Source organism: Talpa occidentalis, unplaced genomic scaffold, assembly GCF_014898055.3.
Source record: "Talpa occidentalis isolate TD23 unplaced genomic scaffold, MPIMG_talOcc4v2.1 talOcc4.14, whole genome shotgun sequence".
Lineage (NCBI taxonomy): Eukaryota > Metazoa > Chordata > Mammalia > Eulipotyphla > Talpidae > Talpa > Talpa occidentalis.
In genome coordinates, this window is record NW_023601433.1 from 17,065,484 (window position 1) to 17,084,055 (window position 18,572).

General features: G+C 47.5%; 1 protein-coding gene across 3 annotated transcripts in view; it reads right to left on the minus strand.

The window, feature by feature from the left end:
* The window catches only part of CYFIP1 (cytoplasmic FMR1 interacting protein 1), an 84,975-nt gene that overhangs the window by 2,673 nt on the left and 63,730 nt on the right, over positions 1-18,572 (minus strand). For all 3 annotated transcript variants that reach the window (XM_037510147.2, XM_054694807.1, XM_037510146.2), the window contains exons 21-30: positions 18,050-18,169; positions 15,856-16,055; positions 12,986-13,073; positions 8,539-8,682; positions 6,295-6,385; positions 5,505-5,635; positions 4,139-4,211; positions 3,027-3,121; positions 2,011-2,249; positions 1,391-1,538 (exon numbers count right to left, since the gene is read on the minus strand). In XM_037510147.2, the coding sequence (XP_037366044.1) occupies positions 1,391-1,538; positions 2,011-2,249; positions 3,027-3,121; positions 4,139-4,211; positions 5,505-5,635; positions 6,295-6,385; positions 8,539-8,682; positions 12,986-13,073; positions 15,856-16,055; positions 18,050-18,169 (1,329 nt within the window). The remainder of the gene's footprint in view (positions 1-1,390; positions 1,539-2,010; positions 2,250-3,026; positions 3,122-4,138; positions 4,212-5,504; positions 5,636-6,294; positions 6,386-8,538; positions 8,683-12,985; positions 13,074-15,855; positions 16,056-18,049; positions 18,170-18,572) is intronic.

An 18,572-nucleotide genomic window follows, 5' to 3' on the forward strand; every position in this document is an offset into this window, starting at 1 on the left:
CCTGGCTGGGGATAGAACTCATGCCTCATGCCTCAGTGGCTGCCGATAGCTTGACAGCACTGAGACTTTAACCCCTGCGTCACCAGGGAGGCCCAGGTTATGGATTTTAAGATTGGGAGCGTATGCTGGATTACCCAGGCGGATCCACTCATCCCATGAGCAGAGAACTTCCTCTAGCAGAAGCGGGACAAGAAGCAAGAGAAGTGATGTGGGCTAACAGCCAGCCAGGAAATGGCCTCCATCCTCCCACTGCCAGGGAGCTGGATTCAGCCACCCACCTGAATGGGCTGGTAGCCTCCAGGAGCCCCATGGACACTGATTTTGGCCATTTGAGACGATAAGCAGGGAAGCCCCAGAGCCAGGTTGTACCCAGACTTTTGCCCAGAGAAACTGAGTTAATACATGGGTGTGTTTTTTTTTTTTAAGATTTATTTATTTATTATTTATAAAAACACTGGGTATAGTAAGAAGCGCGGGAGGGTGAGAAAATTCACCAGAGCTAGAGCGGGGAGCAGAGCAGGCAGAAGGACCGAAGTACACTGCTGAGGGGAGCAGCAGGCAGCAGGAGAAGTCTGCGCGCCATGTGGGACCCTCCTCTGGTGGCCGGGGAGCAGCCGGGGATCGAACCGGCGCTGCAGAGGCTGCGGGCAGCTTCGCAACCCAGCGCTCAACCGCTGCACCACCAGGGAGGCCCAATACGTGGATGTGTTTTTAATCACTAAGTCTGTGGAGAGTTGTTATGGGGGTAATAGAAAATTGCTACGCTAGGGTGAGAGATGTGAAGACCAGAATAAGATCTAACATGTCTAATCGTCAAGTCCCAAAACAAGAAAGGCTAAAATATTTGAAAAGATAATAGCTGAGTATTTTCTTGAATACAATTACAAAGAATACACAAAAAGACACACGTTATTTTAAAAGCAGTTAAAAAACACTCTGGCTGAAACAAAGGAAGCCCGAAGACTACAATAGAATGTCATCATCTGAGAAGGCAGATGCTGGACAGCTCTATAAAGGGGAGCACCCTGACTCTCAGCAGTGTATTTCAGTCAGTCTGCCTGTTCTGCTCCCCACTCTTGTCTCTGGTGAGTCCTCTCACCCCCTGCACTCTGACCCGCACCCCAGCTCTTGTATGCATAAATAAATAAAAATAAATCTTTGAAGAAAAAATGAAGTGGGACAGATCTATGTACCTTGAAAAGGAAAAATAGAACGACGAATACATTACCCGCCAGCCTGCTTTACCCACCCCTTCCGGTTAGTATCATTTTGTGAATGAGAAGAAAATGTCAGCTGCCAGCACCTTCTGTAACTGCGATGGCAAACATCCCCAGGAAAACTTTAACTTCTATAAATAAAAGGCAAGCTCTTCGGTGAAACTTCCACATACCACGTTTTTGATAATCTCATCCTTGCCGTCGTGTTTCTGGACTTTAAGTAAATGGTAGCAGAAATCCAGCACAGCAAAGCGCCGCTGCTGCCCCAGCAGGACGATGATCATGCAGCCCGCCCAGTGCAGCCCGTCGCCGAAGCACTGCCTGGAAACGAGCAATCGAAATGGCGATTAAGAAAAAGTCAAAGTCTTTCACGAGTCCGTCTCCAGCCGTCAGCCAGAGGCCACTCGCCCCCACGCCAGTCCCTGCAGCCGCTGGGAAGGGCCAGGAAGGGGAAGCTGAGCAGCCGGTGGTGGTCCTTGGTTTGGTAAATACCTCGAGGGGGTCCTCCTGGTGCACTGTTTCCTGAACTTTCTTTAGATCATGGACCCTCCATGACTAACTTCATGAAGGTGTGGACTTTCCTTCCACAAAAACGCACACCCGACTTGCTTAAGTTTCCCTGGCTTCAGAGATTCCTAGAAGCTTAGTCCTGTGCCACATTTGGGATGTCAAGCAAGAACTGCTCTGAAGTGGTTTAAAGCAGCTCAGCAAGTTTCTGGCCCATTTCCAGAGGAATGTGGTCTTCTGTTAGCCTAATGCCCGCTGCTGCCCGCCCCCAGGAACACCCACTCACTCGACCGTGAACTCGTGTGTCCCCACAGGGATGCAGTAGACAAACTGCATGGCGCTCCACAGTCTGTGGAACTCGACGCACTCGTCCACATGCATGACCCCGTTGCTGGGCAGGGGCCCGCGCCAGATGGGGTCGTCCAGGAAGGTCCGGATGCGAGTCAGGATGACCTCAAACATGGACAGGCCGCAGCAGAGGCGCTCCTTGGTCAGCAAGTCCCCCTCTCTTGCTATTGCAATTTGCTGCATGAGGGATGGAACATTATGGATCATGGGAGGAAGCTGAAGAGCTGGAACCACACTACTCCAGTCCTGTCTCTGACTCAACATGAAACTATCTCTACTTGCAGAAAAGGATTTACAGAAACAAGCACCAACAAAATAAGTATGTCAGCTATTACCTACATGTCTTACAAGACTGGGTATTTTCAGTCAAAACTGTTCAATACAACAGCGTGATCTTGCTTCCAGGGGGTACTTGGCACACTCTGGAAGCATTTCTGGCTGTCACAACCTGGCGTGGGTCTGGTGGCATTTAATGGGTAGAGGCCAGGGGCAGGGCTAGACATCCCACAACCCACAGGACTGGCCCCCGCACACAGAATTACCTGGTGCAACAGGGCAAAAGCGCTGAGGCTGAGAAACCCTGAAGGATCACAGGTGACACTGGAGAGCGGGACTCTACCCTGACACCTTCCCCCTTTCTCAGAGACACCCACTTTCTTCTGTTCCTAAAAACCCATGAAAAAGCTTCCGTCGTGAAGGAATGGACAATAGAAACAAATACCCTTTATTGGGTACACCTCAGTGCAGGTGATGGTCCGGGCCCTTCCCACGTTTGGTTCATTCACACATCACAACCACCCCACGAAGAGGCCCTGTTCTGACCCTGAGAAGCAGCCTATGGGGCTAAGTGGCCTGTCCAACCTCGTGTGGCCTCCCCCACACCTGGCCTCAACCCCACCATGGCCCAATGAGGACGCCCAATGGCGCCAGTGACAGCGGTCACGGCATGCATACCTGAGGGGTCCCCAGTCTTTCGATTAGGGGGACCAGATGCAGTGGGGCGTACTTTGATTCTAGTCGTTTCATCTTGGCATCGAGTCTCTCTCCCTCTGCAGTGGAAAACATATTTTATACTCTTCCTGTGTCTGAAAAACTATTGCAGAAGTTTAATTTTATCAAAGCAAAGTAATGAAGAAAAATTTTTAAGTGAATGTATATGCAGACTCTACATTAAAACCTTTCTAGACCTGGCTCATTCGATATTTTAATTCAAACTGATGGAAAGGATTATCTGCTCAATAGTCACTGTTCAAAACTTATCGAAAACCAGAAGTAATCAATACCCATCATCTCCTACAGGATGACCAACGCCACCACTTTTTTTTTTACAAGAGACAGCATTTCTGTCCTAAATATTTCAGCAATGCCAGGGCCTCCCTGGTGGCGCAGCGGGCTGGGTGCAGCGCTGTGAAGCTGTCTGCAGCCTCTGCAGCACGGGTTCGATCCTGACTGGCCGGCGAGATACTCACATGGTGCGGCAGACCTCTCCTGTCTCACCCGCTGCTCCCCTCAGCAGTGTATTTCATCTGTCTGCCTGTTCTGTTCCCCGCTCTGTCTCTGGTGAATCCTCTCACCCCCCCACACATCTCGCCTATATCCTGGTTCTTGTATTCATGAATAAATCTTTTTTTTTTTTTAAAGATTTATTTACACAAACACTAGGTACAGTCAGAAATGTGGGAGGGTGAGAGAATTCACCAGAGCCAGAGCGGGAAACAGAGCAGGCAGACTGACAAAGTACACTGCTGAGGGGAGCAGCAGGTGGCAGGAGAGGTCTGCGCGCCATGTGGGACCCTCGCTGGCGTCCAGGGATTGAACTGGCGCTGCAGAGGTTGTGGGCAGCTTTGCAGCCCAGTGCTCAAATGCTGCGCCACCGGGGAGGCTCTGCATGAATAAATCTTAAAAAAATTTTTTTTCAGCTATTCCACATTCATTTGAAGAGGCCTAGAGATGCTCTTCCAGTTACTCCCAGTGATGGCTAAAGAGCACCAACCTCAAACATGCTGTCAGTGCCCTGGCCGCACAGACCATGCACCTGTACCTCCAGGTCAGAGGGGCACGCTCACCTTTCACATGTACCCGCGGCAAGATGTTCTGGAAAGGGGCTGCGTGCAACAGGTCACACACTTCTTCTAGAGACTAGAACAAAGAGAGAGATCTCGTGAGGAATCTTATCCCACAGCACATGAGCCTCTGGTGCAGAGAACAAGGCGCATCTTGGCACTGAGTGTAAAGAAACCCTCTAGGAAGCACTGTCTGACAAAACCCTCCGGAATGGTGGAAATGTTCTTTGTATGTGCTGTCCAGTACGGTACCCACCACCCACATGTGACTACTAAGTTCAGGAGTGGTGGGGACCAGTTGGGGTCTCCATGGTGACAGGATCTGCCTAGCAACCCCATGACAGGAGAAAATTGAGAAACGCAGGTCCTGATGGGAGGTGGTCAGCTCTTGGACGTGTCCACAACCAATCTCAGACCCCCAACAAGTGAGCCAGCGCATTTTCCCTCTTCATCTGTGCCAGTGGTAGCCTGTCCAGCCCCTGGGGCCCCAGCGGCCTGGCATGCCCTGAACTGTGCACAGGGCTCCCCGGCCCCGGTGGGCACAGAGCACACCCCTGCTTCTGCCAAAAGTGGAGGCCCTGAAAACAAGAGGCTGCTTTACAAAGCAACAGAGCAAAGATCTCCCCAAGTAGGTCTAAAGGAGCAATGTGATTCTTACTGAAGTGCCAGTGAGCTTTTTCAACACGCTTGGCAAGATTCTCAAACTTTCCAGGCAGAGCAAAGATCACTGACAGGCAATAAACATGAAGAAGAAGGTAGGGAACATGTTATCTAGACTAACATCCGTGGGTCTCCCTGATGGCGCCAGGGATTAAGCACCGCACTGTGAAGCAATCCGCAGCCTCTGCAGCATGAGTTCGATCCCCGGCCAGCCAGGGAGCTACCCACATGGCGCAGCAGACCTCTCCTGACTCACCCGCTGCTCCCTCAGCAGTGTATTTTGTCAGTCTGCCTGTTCTGTTCCCCACTCTGTCTCTGGTGAATCCTCTCACCCCCCACACCTCTGGCCTGTACCCTAGCTCTTGTATGCATAAATAAACAAATCTTTAAAATAAATAAATAAATAAAAAGACTTGTGTCAGAACCATAAAGAGAGACAACATGTTTTTATGTGGCGGACATACACGTGGACCAATGGATGTGGCAGAAAGTCCAAAGATAGACCAGGGGATCCACAGAAAGTAGGCAAATAACAGGGTGACCCCAAGGAAAGGGTGGGGGGCCTTCAGCCACTGGAGGAAGAATAACTGGTTATGTCAGACAGAAAAATGAAACTTCCTCCACATCTCACCTTACACACAAAAGCCCTTACCGGAAGGATTATAAACATCAGCACCTTCTGCCCCGGGCTTGGGGGCTGAGCACTCACCAGGCTCTGCTCAATGAGGAGGCAGAAGAGGACAGCGTTGCCCACCTCCCGAAGGTTCTGGAAGCACACCGTCTTTAGCTCCGCGTACTCAACAATGTCCTTGAGTTGGTGGTGGAAGAACTCCAGGATGCCTGTGGTAGCAGAGTGACCATTGGGGTGGGGAGGCTTGACGGGGCTGAGCCGCAGAAGGGGCAGCTGGGGCCCATAACAGGGAGCTCGTGTGCTGGGCAAGTGACATTCGCTGGGCCCTGCCTCGATGCTCAGAGACGGCCACAGCCCGTACCTCAGCACCTTTCCTGAAACTGGGCCTCCATTCCAACACCTCTTTCTCTTTTAACATTAATCTTCCAGGGAGGCACCCCATTACAAGAATAAATGAGACTCCAGGCGCGCAGACCTCTCCTGCCGCGCCCGCTGCTCCCCTCAGCAGTGTATTTCGTCAGTCTGCCTGTTCTGCTCCCCGCTCTGGCTCCAGTGAATTCTCTCACCCTCCCGTGCTTCTGACTGTACCCAGTGCTTGTATAAATAAATAAATAAATCTTTAAAAAAAAAAAAAATTTCAATGAACATTTAAAAGAAAAAAAAAAAAGCTACAAAACTAATGGCAGTTTTGTTGAGACAGGGTTCCTGTAGCCCAATTTCATGACGAGCGATACTTTCTGAGATGACCTAGGATAGGTACACGCAAGCCTTGGCAGGCAACATGGGCCTAGCACTGACTTCTTTTCCTGGGGCCTGTTAACGCTCACCCCTCTCCAGGGGGAGGCTGGGGCCTGGCCCTTGTACTCACCAGGAGAGCCATACTCGTGCCGGGGCAGCCGGCAGATCTTGGGCATCACCTCCATCAGCGTCTTCACATACTGCAGGATGGTGCCTTGCAGCTGAGGGAGACACAGGTGTCAGGGCCAGTCACCACTGTCAGGAGCTTGTGGCCAGCGCGTGGTGAGGGCACAGTCACCACCAGGACTGAGAAGCGCCCTGGCTGGGAAAGGAAATCCTACCCACAGACAGATAGCAACCTCTGCCAGGGCGACGACACGGCTCACCAACCATACGCCCTAAAACACACTCCTCCTCTTTTAGGGGGCAAGGGGTGACCGCAGGTGGGCAGGGCGCTTGGATGAGCACAGAGGCCCAGGGGAGCCACATGCTACTGTGGGTTCCAGATGCCTCTGTTGGGTGTGGTCCAGTGCCAGCCTTGGACCACATCACCTGTGCTCCTAACATCTTCCAAGTTACCACGTGTTTGGGGACTGAGGCTCTGGCTGGGAGTCCTTCTGGGCCGGGGGGTGTGGGTGGTTAAAGAGTCCCCACTGTGCCAAAGAGTCAACTCTTCTACATTTTAATTGATTTTTGATCCTGACCTACATGGTTACAGATGTGCAAGCTTCTCAAAATTCCACCAGCCTTTGCTTTACTCTCTTCATGACCATACCATTTTGGATGGACAGCTGCTTTAAAGAGGTTGCCAGAAATTCAGTCTCAAGGTTTCTCCTGGCTACTATGTGAATCACAGGAAAGATAAGAAAAATCTATATTTGGCAATAAAGTCAAAGATGTGGGCTTAGTCATGGAAAGATGAGTAATGAAAAAAAATAAAGACAAAGATTATATGAAGTTCTCTCCTAGTTAATAGAAATAAATCACCTATAGAAGACTAAATCTAGGGTCTCCCCTGGTGGCGCAACGGTTGAGTGCTGGGCTGCGAAGCCTCCTGCAGCCTCTGCAGCACCGGTTCGATCCCCGGCCACTGGCGAGGGTCCCGCATGGTGCGACAGACCTCTCCAGCCGTGCTCGCTGCGCTCCTCAGCAGTGTATTTCGTCAGTCTGCCTGTTCTGTTCCCCGCTCTGGCGAATTCTCTCACCCTCCCACGCTTCTGACTGTACCCAGTCCTTGTATAAATAAATAAATAAATCTTTAAAAAAAATCTAGAAATGATTCTCTTTCCCTTTTCAAAAAGACTTAAGAGATTTCTAAGGGGCCTCCGTGGTGGCACAGGGTTAAAGTCTCAGCGCTATCAAGCTATCATATCCACTGTGGCATGACATGAGTTCGATCCCCAGCCAGGGACCCACATGGCACAGCAGACCTCTCCTGTCTCGCCTGCTGCTCCCCTCAGCAGTGGGTTTCAGTCAGTCTGCCTGTTCTGCTCCCCAATCTGTCTCTGGTGAATCCTCTCACCCCTCATACCTCTTGCCTACACCCCAGTTCTTCTATACATAAATAAATAAAAATAAATCTTAAAAAAAAATTTCTACACATAACTTCTGACCTCAACCTAAAGTCAAACAGAGGAGTGTCTGACTCCTCGGCTCATGACCTAACGCTTGGCCCCCAGGCAAGGGGCACACGTCGTCCACCTCATCAACGCCAGTCAGCTGTGCTGAGGTCAGACGCTTTGCCAGCAGCAGCCCCCTGCCCAACCACCTACCCCTTCCCCAGAAACAGCTCAGAGCTCCGTGTGTACTGCTCCATTTCCCTCAGCAAAGGTATTTCTTTGAAATCTGTGTTTTAAGAAAACTGATATTTCAGAAATGGAAATGGGAATCTTCCCAGAAATGTCTCCTTCTATGCACTCGCTGACTGAAATGCAGCCTGGTTTCTACCTTCTATCTCTAGAGCACAGTTTTTTTTGACAAGTCTGGGCAACAGCAGTGTTTCTTCAGAAAAGTGGGGGAAGGGTAGGAGGGGAGATACTTCTATGTAAAAATGCAGTCTTTTCTTACAAGTAAGGCAATATTGTGGTTAACTTGTCTGAATGAAAATAACATGGATCCGTTCTCATGAACTAAGAAAGATGGAGGAAAAAAACAAATGATTTAGGATCAGAAGCACTTAAGAGTTAAAATGAGCCCCTTCAATGTTAAAATAAAAAAAATGGAAAAAAAAAATTTAAATTACAAAAAAAAAAAAAAAAAAAAGGGACCCTTCATCAGTTAGAAGATCACAGAGAAGTCTGGCCTGTTCCCTGCCCCCTCACTCTGATAAATCCAAAGCTTTGTGGTGGAGGAAGGGCACTCATGGGACACGTACCAGGCTCTTGACAACCTTGAGCAGTTCCTCCATGACCACGGCGATGCCCTGGTAGCCCAGCAGCCTACAGATGACCTGGAAGTGTGGAGGCCCCACAAAGTTCCGGTAGCTGCCATAAATGCTGGAGTAAGCCAGGTTCAGAGCCTGGGGACAGAGAACAAAAGCGCCTGATGAAACCTCCAGCTTTCAACACAGTCCCTGCACACGTGAAGATGAAGACCACTGTTCCCAGGTCACATTCAACACACAGAGCCCTGCAGTGGAGGAATCCAGAGAACTTATGTCTAAGGCTGCCCTCCCTGCCAGGTTTGTCTTCAAGCAGTTATGAAAAACAGCTTGCTAAAAACAGAAAAAAGACAGTAAGTATTTATCTCCCTCCTCAGCGCTTCTTTCACTGCATCCCACAAATTCTGATATGTGGTATTTACATTTGTTCAGTCCAATGTATTTATTTCCCTTGAGACTCGCTATTTGACCCATGTATTATTTAGAAGTATGTTAATTTCCAAGTATTTGATTTCCTTGTTATCTTTTTGTCACTGATTTCTAGTGTGATTTTGTTGTGGTCCGAAAACCTTCTCTGTATCTGCCTCACATACACTGCTCAACTCTGACACCATGTTTGGGCACCCTGCCTTTTTCTTTAAGAAGTATCAGATGACATGCATAAAATGCATGGCAATGTGAATGTCACTCAGCTGAACTTCTGTTCAAGTTCAAACAATCTAACAAAAATACCAGTTGGGTTTTAAGAATAGAAATGACACATTTTTCAAACAGGCTAAAATCTGTTACATCTTTGAAGTTCAAGTTCAGTCATAGGTAGTTGCTTTAAAGTAACAATGAAATGCAATTCAGTTCATCTTTCTTTTCCCTGAAATCAGCACCTGCTCTGTAGATGCCTCCAGGTACACACAGTTGTGAACATGTACCCAGGCCCCCCAGGAACTGGGGGCTCACTGCAGCAACTTCCTGTAAGCAGAAACCTGGCTGTCTGCTTCCTGGAGGAAAACCCTGCAGAATGAAAAGGTGTTCCCTGAGCCTTTAGCACCACAGTGAACACACAGATACATCAGTGCTGGTGGGGAACCCATTCAGAACCAACCCCATGAGCCCCCCTTCCCAGGAATGCACCCCTCTAGAAACCTGGGGGTGCTGGCCTCAAACCCCTTGCCCAGGTGCTGTGCAGACCCAGGGTAAATCACCAGGATAGACCTTTGCTCAAAGGTCAATGCTTCATGACTCCTTGTGACCCTCTCCAAATGCTGGGGGGCGGGGTATAAAGGGGAAGGTGTGAAGGGGAGGAAGCAGGAAGCAGAGCAGGAAGAACCACCTAACTTCTCAGTTCTGCCTTCCCACGGACTTTATCATTACTTTATCAGGGTGTAATGAAAACTTGCTCTGCATTCATGCAGAAGGGCAGGATTAAACATTTCTGAATCAAGTTTATACCAAATCTTCCAGTTATCAGGTATCCAAGAAATGCTTATCTTAGTCTATATGTTTTCATAAAAACACAAAACTTCTTTTAGTTCCAAGGAGCTAAAACACTAAATTTTAACTTCAGAAGGGAGGCATGATAGAGCTTATTTTAATCCTTTAAACAAGGTTCTAACTCATGCCCCTTGCAAGGGGTGGAGTAGGAGGGTGCAGCCCTGGATACACCAGCCTGAACTGGAGCAGTTTGCCCACTTCCAAGGCATAAGCACCCCCCAGTACTAAGTTCAAATTTCCCCTATAGGGAGTGGAGGGGAAGGTAACCAAGAGAATGGGCACAAGAGCTTCCTCCTCTAAGGAACAGAGGATTAGAGAAGAATGCGGTAGAAATATTTTTTCTACTTCTTAGATCCAGCTGGTACCTTAGAAAGTGTCCTGGTGTGCACTGTGTGTGGCTGGCAGCCCTTAGCTCCCCATCTATGTCCTCTGTCATGCCCTCCCCACACTGGAAAGGGGGCGGGTGGGAATCCCAGGTTTGTCCCTAATGTTAGTTTCACTCAACTATAGGCACCCAGGCCATGAGAATGGGTTTTTCTTCGGGACCACAGAGTGAAAGTCACCTGGGTGTGGGGAAGAGGCAAAGTCTGTTAACTGCCTGGGCTTCCAGCCCCACCCTCACCTGTCTGACCCCGGGCCCCTCAAGTGGCAGTAGTGAGCCAGGAGCTTTCCTTCCCACCTCCTGTCTCTGAGCAGCTGCTCCTGGGGAACTGAGTACAAGGGAAGGGAAGAAGGGGCTGGGACAGGAAGCTCCTGCCCACACATCTCCAGCTCCTGCCTCCTCCCTCCCCTTCCTGCTGTGCTGACCACCAGCCCAACGTCCGGTCTGGATATTCTGACTCCTGGACAGCCATTTGCAGGGCACAGATGACTTGAGTCTGGGACTCCCCGTCCTAGGGGAGTGAGCCCTGAGACCGTGACTGGAACTTAGTCATCGTACAAAAACATTACTTAATATTAGAAAAAAGACACTCAGTCCCAGAACACGGCAGATGGGACAGTGATGGTTGCTCTTCTTGAAAACAGTTGTTCAAATCCCAGACAGGGGCCTCCCTGGTGGCGCAAGGGGCTAAGATGCAGCACTATTAAGCTATCTGCAGCCTCTGTAGCACGAGTTCGATCTCCAGCCAGGGAGCTACCCACATGGCGCAGCAGACATTTCCTGTCTTGCCTGCTGTTCCCCTCAGCAGTGTATTTTAGTCGATCCGCCTGTTCTGTTCCCCACTCTGTCTCTGGTGAATCCTCTCATCCCCCAACCTCTGGTCTGTACTCCAAATCTTGTATGCATAAATAAATCTTAAAAAGAAACAAACAAACAAACAAACACAAAACCCCCCAAATGGAAGCAGTTTCATCCCTCAATTCTTCCTCCAACCCTCCCAGTCCCCACACCTCCCTCTCAGCTGATCTGGGCCTTGGAGGCCTGCCTGCTGCCTCCTAGCAGAGCCTGGGCAGTCCCCACACTTTTTAAAGCAAGAATACAGAGCAGAGATTCCTAATAATACATAGTCTGGGCAAGAATTATGACCTCTTGAGAACCCTGACTCTTCTGTCTTTGCATTCACCATGGCTCATGAAACCCTCGAAAGGGCAGTGGACACAGGCCCCAGGGGGCCTAACAGGGTGCATGAAGGACCAGACACCACGCAGAGCACACAGGGCCTCCCAAGGTCGGCAAATAAATAGTATCACTTCCAGCTTGAAGTTCCATGTGTCCTTGCAAAATAAGCAGTTTCTATTTCCACTAACACTGGTTTCCCACCCACCCCCATCACCCTCTACTCAACACTCCAGCTTGTTCCTCCAACGATGACACCTGCCCTTTTCTTCTAGGCTGACAGGCTGAACACTTCACACGGGCATATTAGCTTATAAAGGGTGGTGAGACTGTGCCCAAGATGGATGGCAGATGCACTAGGAGGACATCAGAGCCCAGATGCTGGAGGCAGGGGCGGCAGAGCAACCTGCAGACACAGCTGGCCAGAGACTAGTCAGAATTTTACTGTATATTTTACTCTGCTTTGCATCTGTCCTCTTTTTATTACACAATGTCTGTCCCTGTCTTATTAAGTTGTAAGAATGCCTAAAGTACTAATAATATTAACCCGTAGTATTATCTTAGTAGTTACAGATCCAGTCACCCTCAGCCTGGAGCCCTGTCTTATCTTTCTAGACAGGCTGTGTGGTTTTAACCTGCACAAGTCTCACTGTGGATGCAGAATGTCCCCAGTGCTTTCCTGTGCCTCTCCTTGCACCTGGAGGGACTGCCCTGGTGTATCTTGTCGCAGATGTGGCTGAGACTCTTCCACATACTTTTTTTTTTTTTTTTTTTTAATTTTTTTTTTAAATTTTTTTTTTTTTTTTATAGAGGCATGTTTTATTTATTTATTTATTTGTTTGTTTGTTTTGTTTATACATGCACTGGGTACAGTCAGAAGCGCGGGAGGGTGAGAGGATTCACCAGAGCCAGAGCGGGGAGCAGAGCAGGCAGAAGGACCGAAGTACACTGCTGAGGGGAGCAGCGGGCGGCAGGAGAGGTCTGCGCGCCATGTAGGACCCTCCTCAGGTGGCCGGGGAGCAGCCGGGGATCGAACCGGCATCGCAGAGGCCGCGGGCAGCTTCGCAACCCAGCGCTCAACCGCTGCGCCACCGGGGAGGCCCTCCCACATACTTTCTTATTTCTTAGCTTGATGTTTTTAAACTTTGAAATGTCCTAACAATCTCACTCACTTTAGTGCCCGGGTGAGGCTGAACCTGGTTTGCTACTCCCCACATGGCTGGCAGCTGTCCAGCTCAATATTACCTTTTAAGGAGGTAATGGAAAGGAAGGAAAAAATAGCATTAAATACATGGCAGGGTACATTTAAATTATTACCACTAAACTCATTTAAACTAAACTTCAAAACACACTTCATTGTGAGCTTAAAAACTGACATGAAAATGAAGAACCTACCTTTGATCCATGCAAATACTGAGGCTGTGCATTAGGCTGTTTATCTCTTTGAAATTCTTGAGAAAATGGTAATACTGTCCGAACAAACCTAAACAGAAAAGATTTTTTTCAAAAGAAAACCAAAAATTTAATAGTTGTTCTTCAAAATTCTGTACTTCTCCATGACCCATCAATTAAATCTTGCTCTCAGTTAACTAATATGATCATCACACAGGAAAATTTTAGGAAATCAAAATTAGAATGAATTAGATATAAGTATTTTGAATATCTTAAGTGTATTTAAAACTTCAGAATCACAATGAGAACACAATGGTCCTTCTGCCATGTAAACATTGTCCCCCAACTCAGGAGAAAGTCTGCTCTGTTGGTACCAGACCCATTTCAAGTATAAACCAGCCCTTTTTTTTTTTTTTTTTTTTTTAAAAAGATTTATTTATTTATACAAGCACTGGGTACAGTCAGAAGCGCGGGAGGGTGAGAGAATTCACCAGAGCCAGAGCAGGGAGCAGAGCATGCAGAATGACCGAGGTATACTGCTGAGGGGAGCAGCGGGCAGCAGGAGAGGTCTGCAAGCCATGTGGAACCCTCCTCCGGTGGCAGGGAGCAGCCGGGGATCAAACTGGTGCTGCAAAGGCTGCGGGCAGCTTCGCAACCCCGCGCTCAACCACTGCGCCACCGGGGAGGCCCAAACCAGCCCTTTTGATGAGTGGTGAGGACCAAGCACTTGGCTTGCAGGTCCTCCAGGTGTGGCCCTGCAGGAAAGGATCAGGAGGGCTGAGGTGGACATCGATGGCCAGTTAACAGGAAGAACGAGCAAAGTGTTTATAACCACATTCACTCAGGCACTGCAGCATGATAACAGATTAGAATCCACTGAAAAATAAAGCTTGGATTTTAAAGCAGGAACACCCAGATGGCTAACATTTTCAAACTGGAAATGTTCATTTAAATATAAAACTTTTACAAAGAAGTAGAATAAAAACATTTGGATTTGCAAACTATTAAAATCCATGAAGAACACATTGCACTTTAATATATAAAGAAGGGATGTAACTTAAAATATTGCTGATGCATGAAATGAACGTGCGTATCTGTGGAGCGACCAGCAGGCTGAGCATCATGATGTCAAGTGTCTGGATTTGGTTCTTATCCTTTGAAGAGTGTTGAGGTTTGGGGAGCAGGCTGGCTGCTAGATTACATGCCCATCAGGTGAATCCTTTCATGAGGTATTGGGGGTGGGCACAGTAGCCACTGTCCTCAGGCTAGCAGAAGATGGGCCCTCCTGGCAGTTTTACTAAAGGTTGAGTAATCAATGAGGTCTTGCTGGCAGTGAGCTCTGGGGATTATTCAGAGCTGTTCTCTGTCCTGCCTCCTGAATCACAACCCACAGCACAACATTCAAACAGACTAAAGGGTCCCTTTTTGTTTGGGGAGCCATTTCCCTGGGCAGCTCTCTTCTCTCCCATACTCAGTCAGTCCTCTAATTCCAGTTGTCCCAGTGTCCCCGATTTCCAAGCCATCTTGCAAATCTCCAAGCAAGACTTCCAAGCTGTGGATGAATGCTCCCACTTCCACATCACAGCCCAAAGACACTTCTGGGCACAGAGCCAGAAAAATCACAGGGTCAATCCATTTGTTTCTATTCCCTTAGAGAAACGCCCAACGTCTGAAAATTTTTTTTCAGTTTTTCAGTTGTTTGAGAGAGTCAATCCAAACCCTATTCCTCCCAAAACACCATATTCCTCCTTTTATACACCATATTTTGACTATTTATATTCCCAGTCTAAAGGAAAAAAAAATTGGAAATTTTGAACTCTAGTTAGTAGGTTTGTGTTCAGTGGTAAGGATTAGTAATTCTGAAACTATATTTTACATTTTCTAGAAATAAGCAAATGAATAATTAGGCTAAGAACAGTGAAACAAGAAACAATACAAAGTTGAAGGAAGTTACGAAAGTGGAAAGTGAGAATATTAGAATGAACTCTGTGGTGCTGAACCAGAGCTGACGATACTAGCATGAATTTGTGGTTTTAATGTAAAGACAGTGACAGACAGGTAAACACACACACACACACACACACACACACACACACACAGAGTGAGTCTAGCTGTATCTCCCCAAAAAAAGATAAGCTAAAGTCCTAACCGCCAGTCCTCAGGGTATGACCTTATTGTAGATGTTCTGTTAACTGTTCTCTTAAAATGAGGTCACTCTAGTGTAGTGTGGGTCCTGAATGCAAATGACTGGCATCCTCCTCGTAAGAAGAGGAGACACAGGGAGGAGATGGCCAAGTGTCTCAGGAGGGCAACACTGGAGTGAGGCAGCTGCAAGCCAAGGAATGCCCAGGCCTTTGCTGGCCCCAACTAGATGGCAGGAAGGGGCAAGGGAGGAGTCTACCCAGAGTCTTAGAGGGAGCACTGCTGAGCTCCTGCATTTTTAGATTCCTAGACTCCAGAACTGTGAGAAAAGCAATTTCTGTTGTTTAAAGCTTCCCCTCCTGTTCGTGGTTATCTGTATAGCAACCACAGGAACCTAATACAGTACACAGGTATGTATTTCTGAGCTCTGACCACAGGGCCTAGAAACGGTGAAACCTTGGTAGCAAGCAGCACACCCCTGTGGGAACGCCCTGAATCGCATGGGTGGAGGAGAGGGACATGGCTCACCTCCATATACAGGATGGCCCAAACGCCCTTGGTTGACTTGGGGCTGCACCCGCAAAGGGAGGAGATGAGGGGAGGGGAGGTTGACAATCCCATACACTAGAAATTATGGGGAGGGAGGCACAGAATCTGGACATGGTGCAGGTCCTGACTCCGTATTAGATACCCTGTGGCAGCAGCGTGGGAGGATCAAGCAGCACACTCACCGGTTGGTGGAGCCATTGTAGCAGTAGTTGGGCAGAAAATCATAGTTGAGTTCCCAGAAGACGTGGAGGGTGATTCTTCCATAGGGTGCTGACACATTGTGGTTGGCCTCCCGGAACATAGCGTCGAAGCTGTCCAGCGTCAGGTACCTGCTCAGCAGTTTGTGGGTCATGCGGTTAATTTCCAAGAGGCCGTCCAGCTCCTATGGAATCACAGAGACAGGCATGTGGGGACAGCACTTGACCAGTACAGTGGCCTCCACTTCCACATGGGCAGTGTCATGCAGAGGGATGGATGGTAAGGGGCTGCATCGGGGTGGCAGGTGTGGCCAAGACTGAGATGTAGTGGGGGTCTGGCAGATATCACGAGCTTGTTTCTCACACCTAAGTTTATCACAGCCTCCCCATTGCCTTTGAAACGCCCCTCCTTGCCACCATCTCCCCGACAGGCCACCCGTGGTTACCTGTGTACTGTCCACCGTCACCTCCATACACAGGGCAGAGACCATGGCTTGTGCCACCAAAGCCCAGCCCTGCCCCAGCTGCACTGCACACTGATTCCCCAGGTGTCAGTCTCTCTAGATACCTGAGTTATGGTGTAGGCAGAGCTGGCAATTTCATCCACAGGATTCATGCTCACACGGATTGTTCATAAAACCTGCCTACGTCTGGGCTGTCCACTGAGACAGCCGGTGACCATATGTGGCCCTCAGCACTGGAGACAGGATTGGCCCAAACAGAGGTGTGGTGCATGAGAGATACACACCAGATGTCAAAGACAAAAGAGTGTAAGACATTCACCCCAATAATACTGCCATGTGGATTACACACTGAATTGATAATTTTTGGATATATTGGGTTAAATAAAATAATTATACATTTATTTCACTGATTCCTTTTTCACTCTTTAATATGACTATGAATAAATTAAAAATCACCCATATGATTTGCATTGTATTTCCATTGTGCAGAACAGACTGGTGGTTGCCAGAGGTGGGGGTGGGGGTTGAAGAATATGGGGGAGGGCGATCAAAAGGTGCACACTTCCAGGTATGTCACGGGGATATGAAGTACACATGGACACTAGTTAGCAATAATACTGTATTGTGTATTTGAAAATTGCTAAGAGACTAGATCTTAAAAATTCTCACCACAAAAAAAAATCTGTAACTATGTAAGATGATCACCTTACAACATAAATAAATATCAAATCTGAATTAGTATGTTGTATACTAATTTGTCAATTATTATCTCTAAAAAATACAGCTGAAAAATCATATAAGCCAATGACAACTCAAATGCCATAGCTTGTATCACACTATGTTTCCAAGAACGCCCTTGTGAGTCTCAGCCCCAGGACAACCTGGTAGAACATGGCTCAGTCTCTATGCAAGCTACTCAAAGCAAGGTACTGTGCCCCACCCAGGCCTCTCCTGTTCTAACTGAAGTCACTTCTCAAGTAATGATAATTATCTTGCAAGGTCTTGCAAGTCTAACACCATTTGTATGTAGCTGTTATTCTTGGAAGACCAGTCTGGCTTGGCAAAAATCCTTAATTTGCATTTCCTTTCCCTGGCTTCTGACATGAAGAACTGGAAACGTTATGAGGACAAATGCATTTCCCTTCCCTGAATGCTCTACTCAGATACTCAAAGGATTTTTTTTTATACAGTCCAATACTTTTACTGCAGTATTTCTTGGTGTTGGTGATTTTGGGTCAGTTCCACAGGTCTGTGATATATGTTTTCAATATATTAGAAATCATCTTTTATTTTACCAATGATATTTGTTCCATCCATTGCATTGATTTTCTTTTTCTGAGACCTCAGTGATATGCATGTTGATCTTGTCCTCTATATCATTCTTTCTCAAATTCTTTTTCCTGTCTCCATTTCTTTTTGATTTTTAAAACTTTCCTCCTTTCATTCATTTGCCTTATCAAATATGTCATAATTAGGTGTAATATATTTAAGACCAGGATTATTGGTTGAGGTCAATTTAGAATTGTGGCTACTAAGGATAGTAATAAAGGTGTCCAGGTTGGTCAAGCTCAATTAGTGCATTGTTTGGCTCCTATGCAAGAATTGCACTTAACATTAATTCAAGTTATCAATAAGGACAAGAGTAAAATTAGCTTTAGTCTTGTAACCAATGTCCCCGGAATCTGCTAAGTCTGATTAATAGGGAGAGTACTTACAACTATTGATGTCAGGTCTTCACTTTCAAATCGTCCAATTGCCAGTTCCAGAGACTTGTACATGGCTGCTGAGACACGCTGAGTAATCAGACGATTGAGGTCTATGGACCTGCCAAGGAGCTGGGCGAGGGTGAACAACAACAAAAAGATAAAATACTGTGTAGAGAAATATATCTTCCAGAAATCAATTCCAAATGGTCAGGCAAATAAAATGTGCTTCTAAAAGGACACAGAAGAAATTTAAATACTTACATAAAATTTTACATATTTATAAGTTCACGCATGATCAAATACCCTACTTTCGTGGAGTTGAAATTTTGTTAGTCAAAGCCTTTACATGCTGATGTGTGCACTGAATTTACACTAACATCACAAGCAGAAACCCCAACCCTCACTAGAGACCCTGGAGAATTTGTCTGTCAGTCTTCACTCGTTCAAACAGTGTCCAGCCCCAGTTCCCACAAATATACCAGCCTCACAAAGCTAACTTCCATGGAGTTACAGGGATGAATAAGATACAATC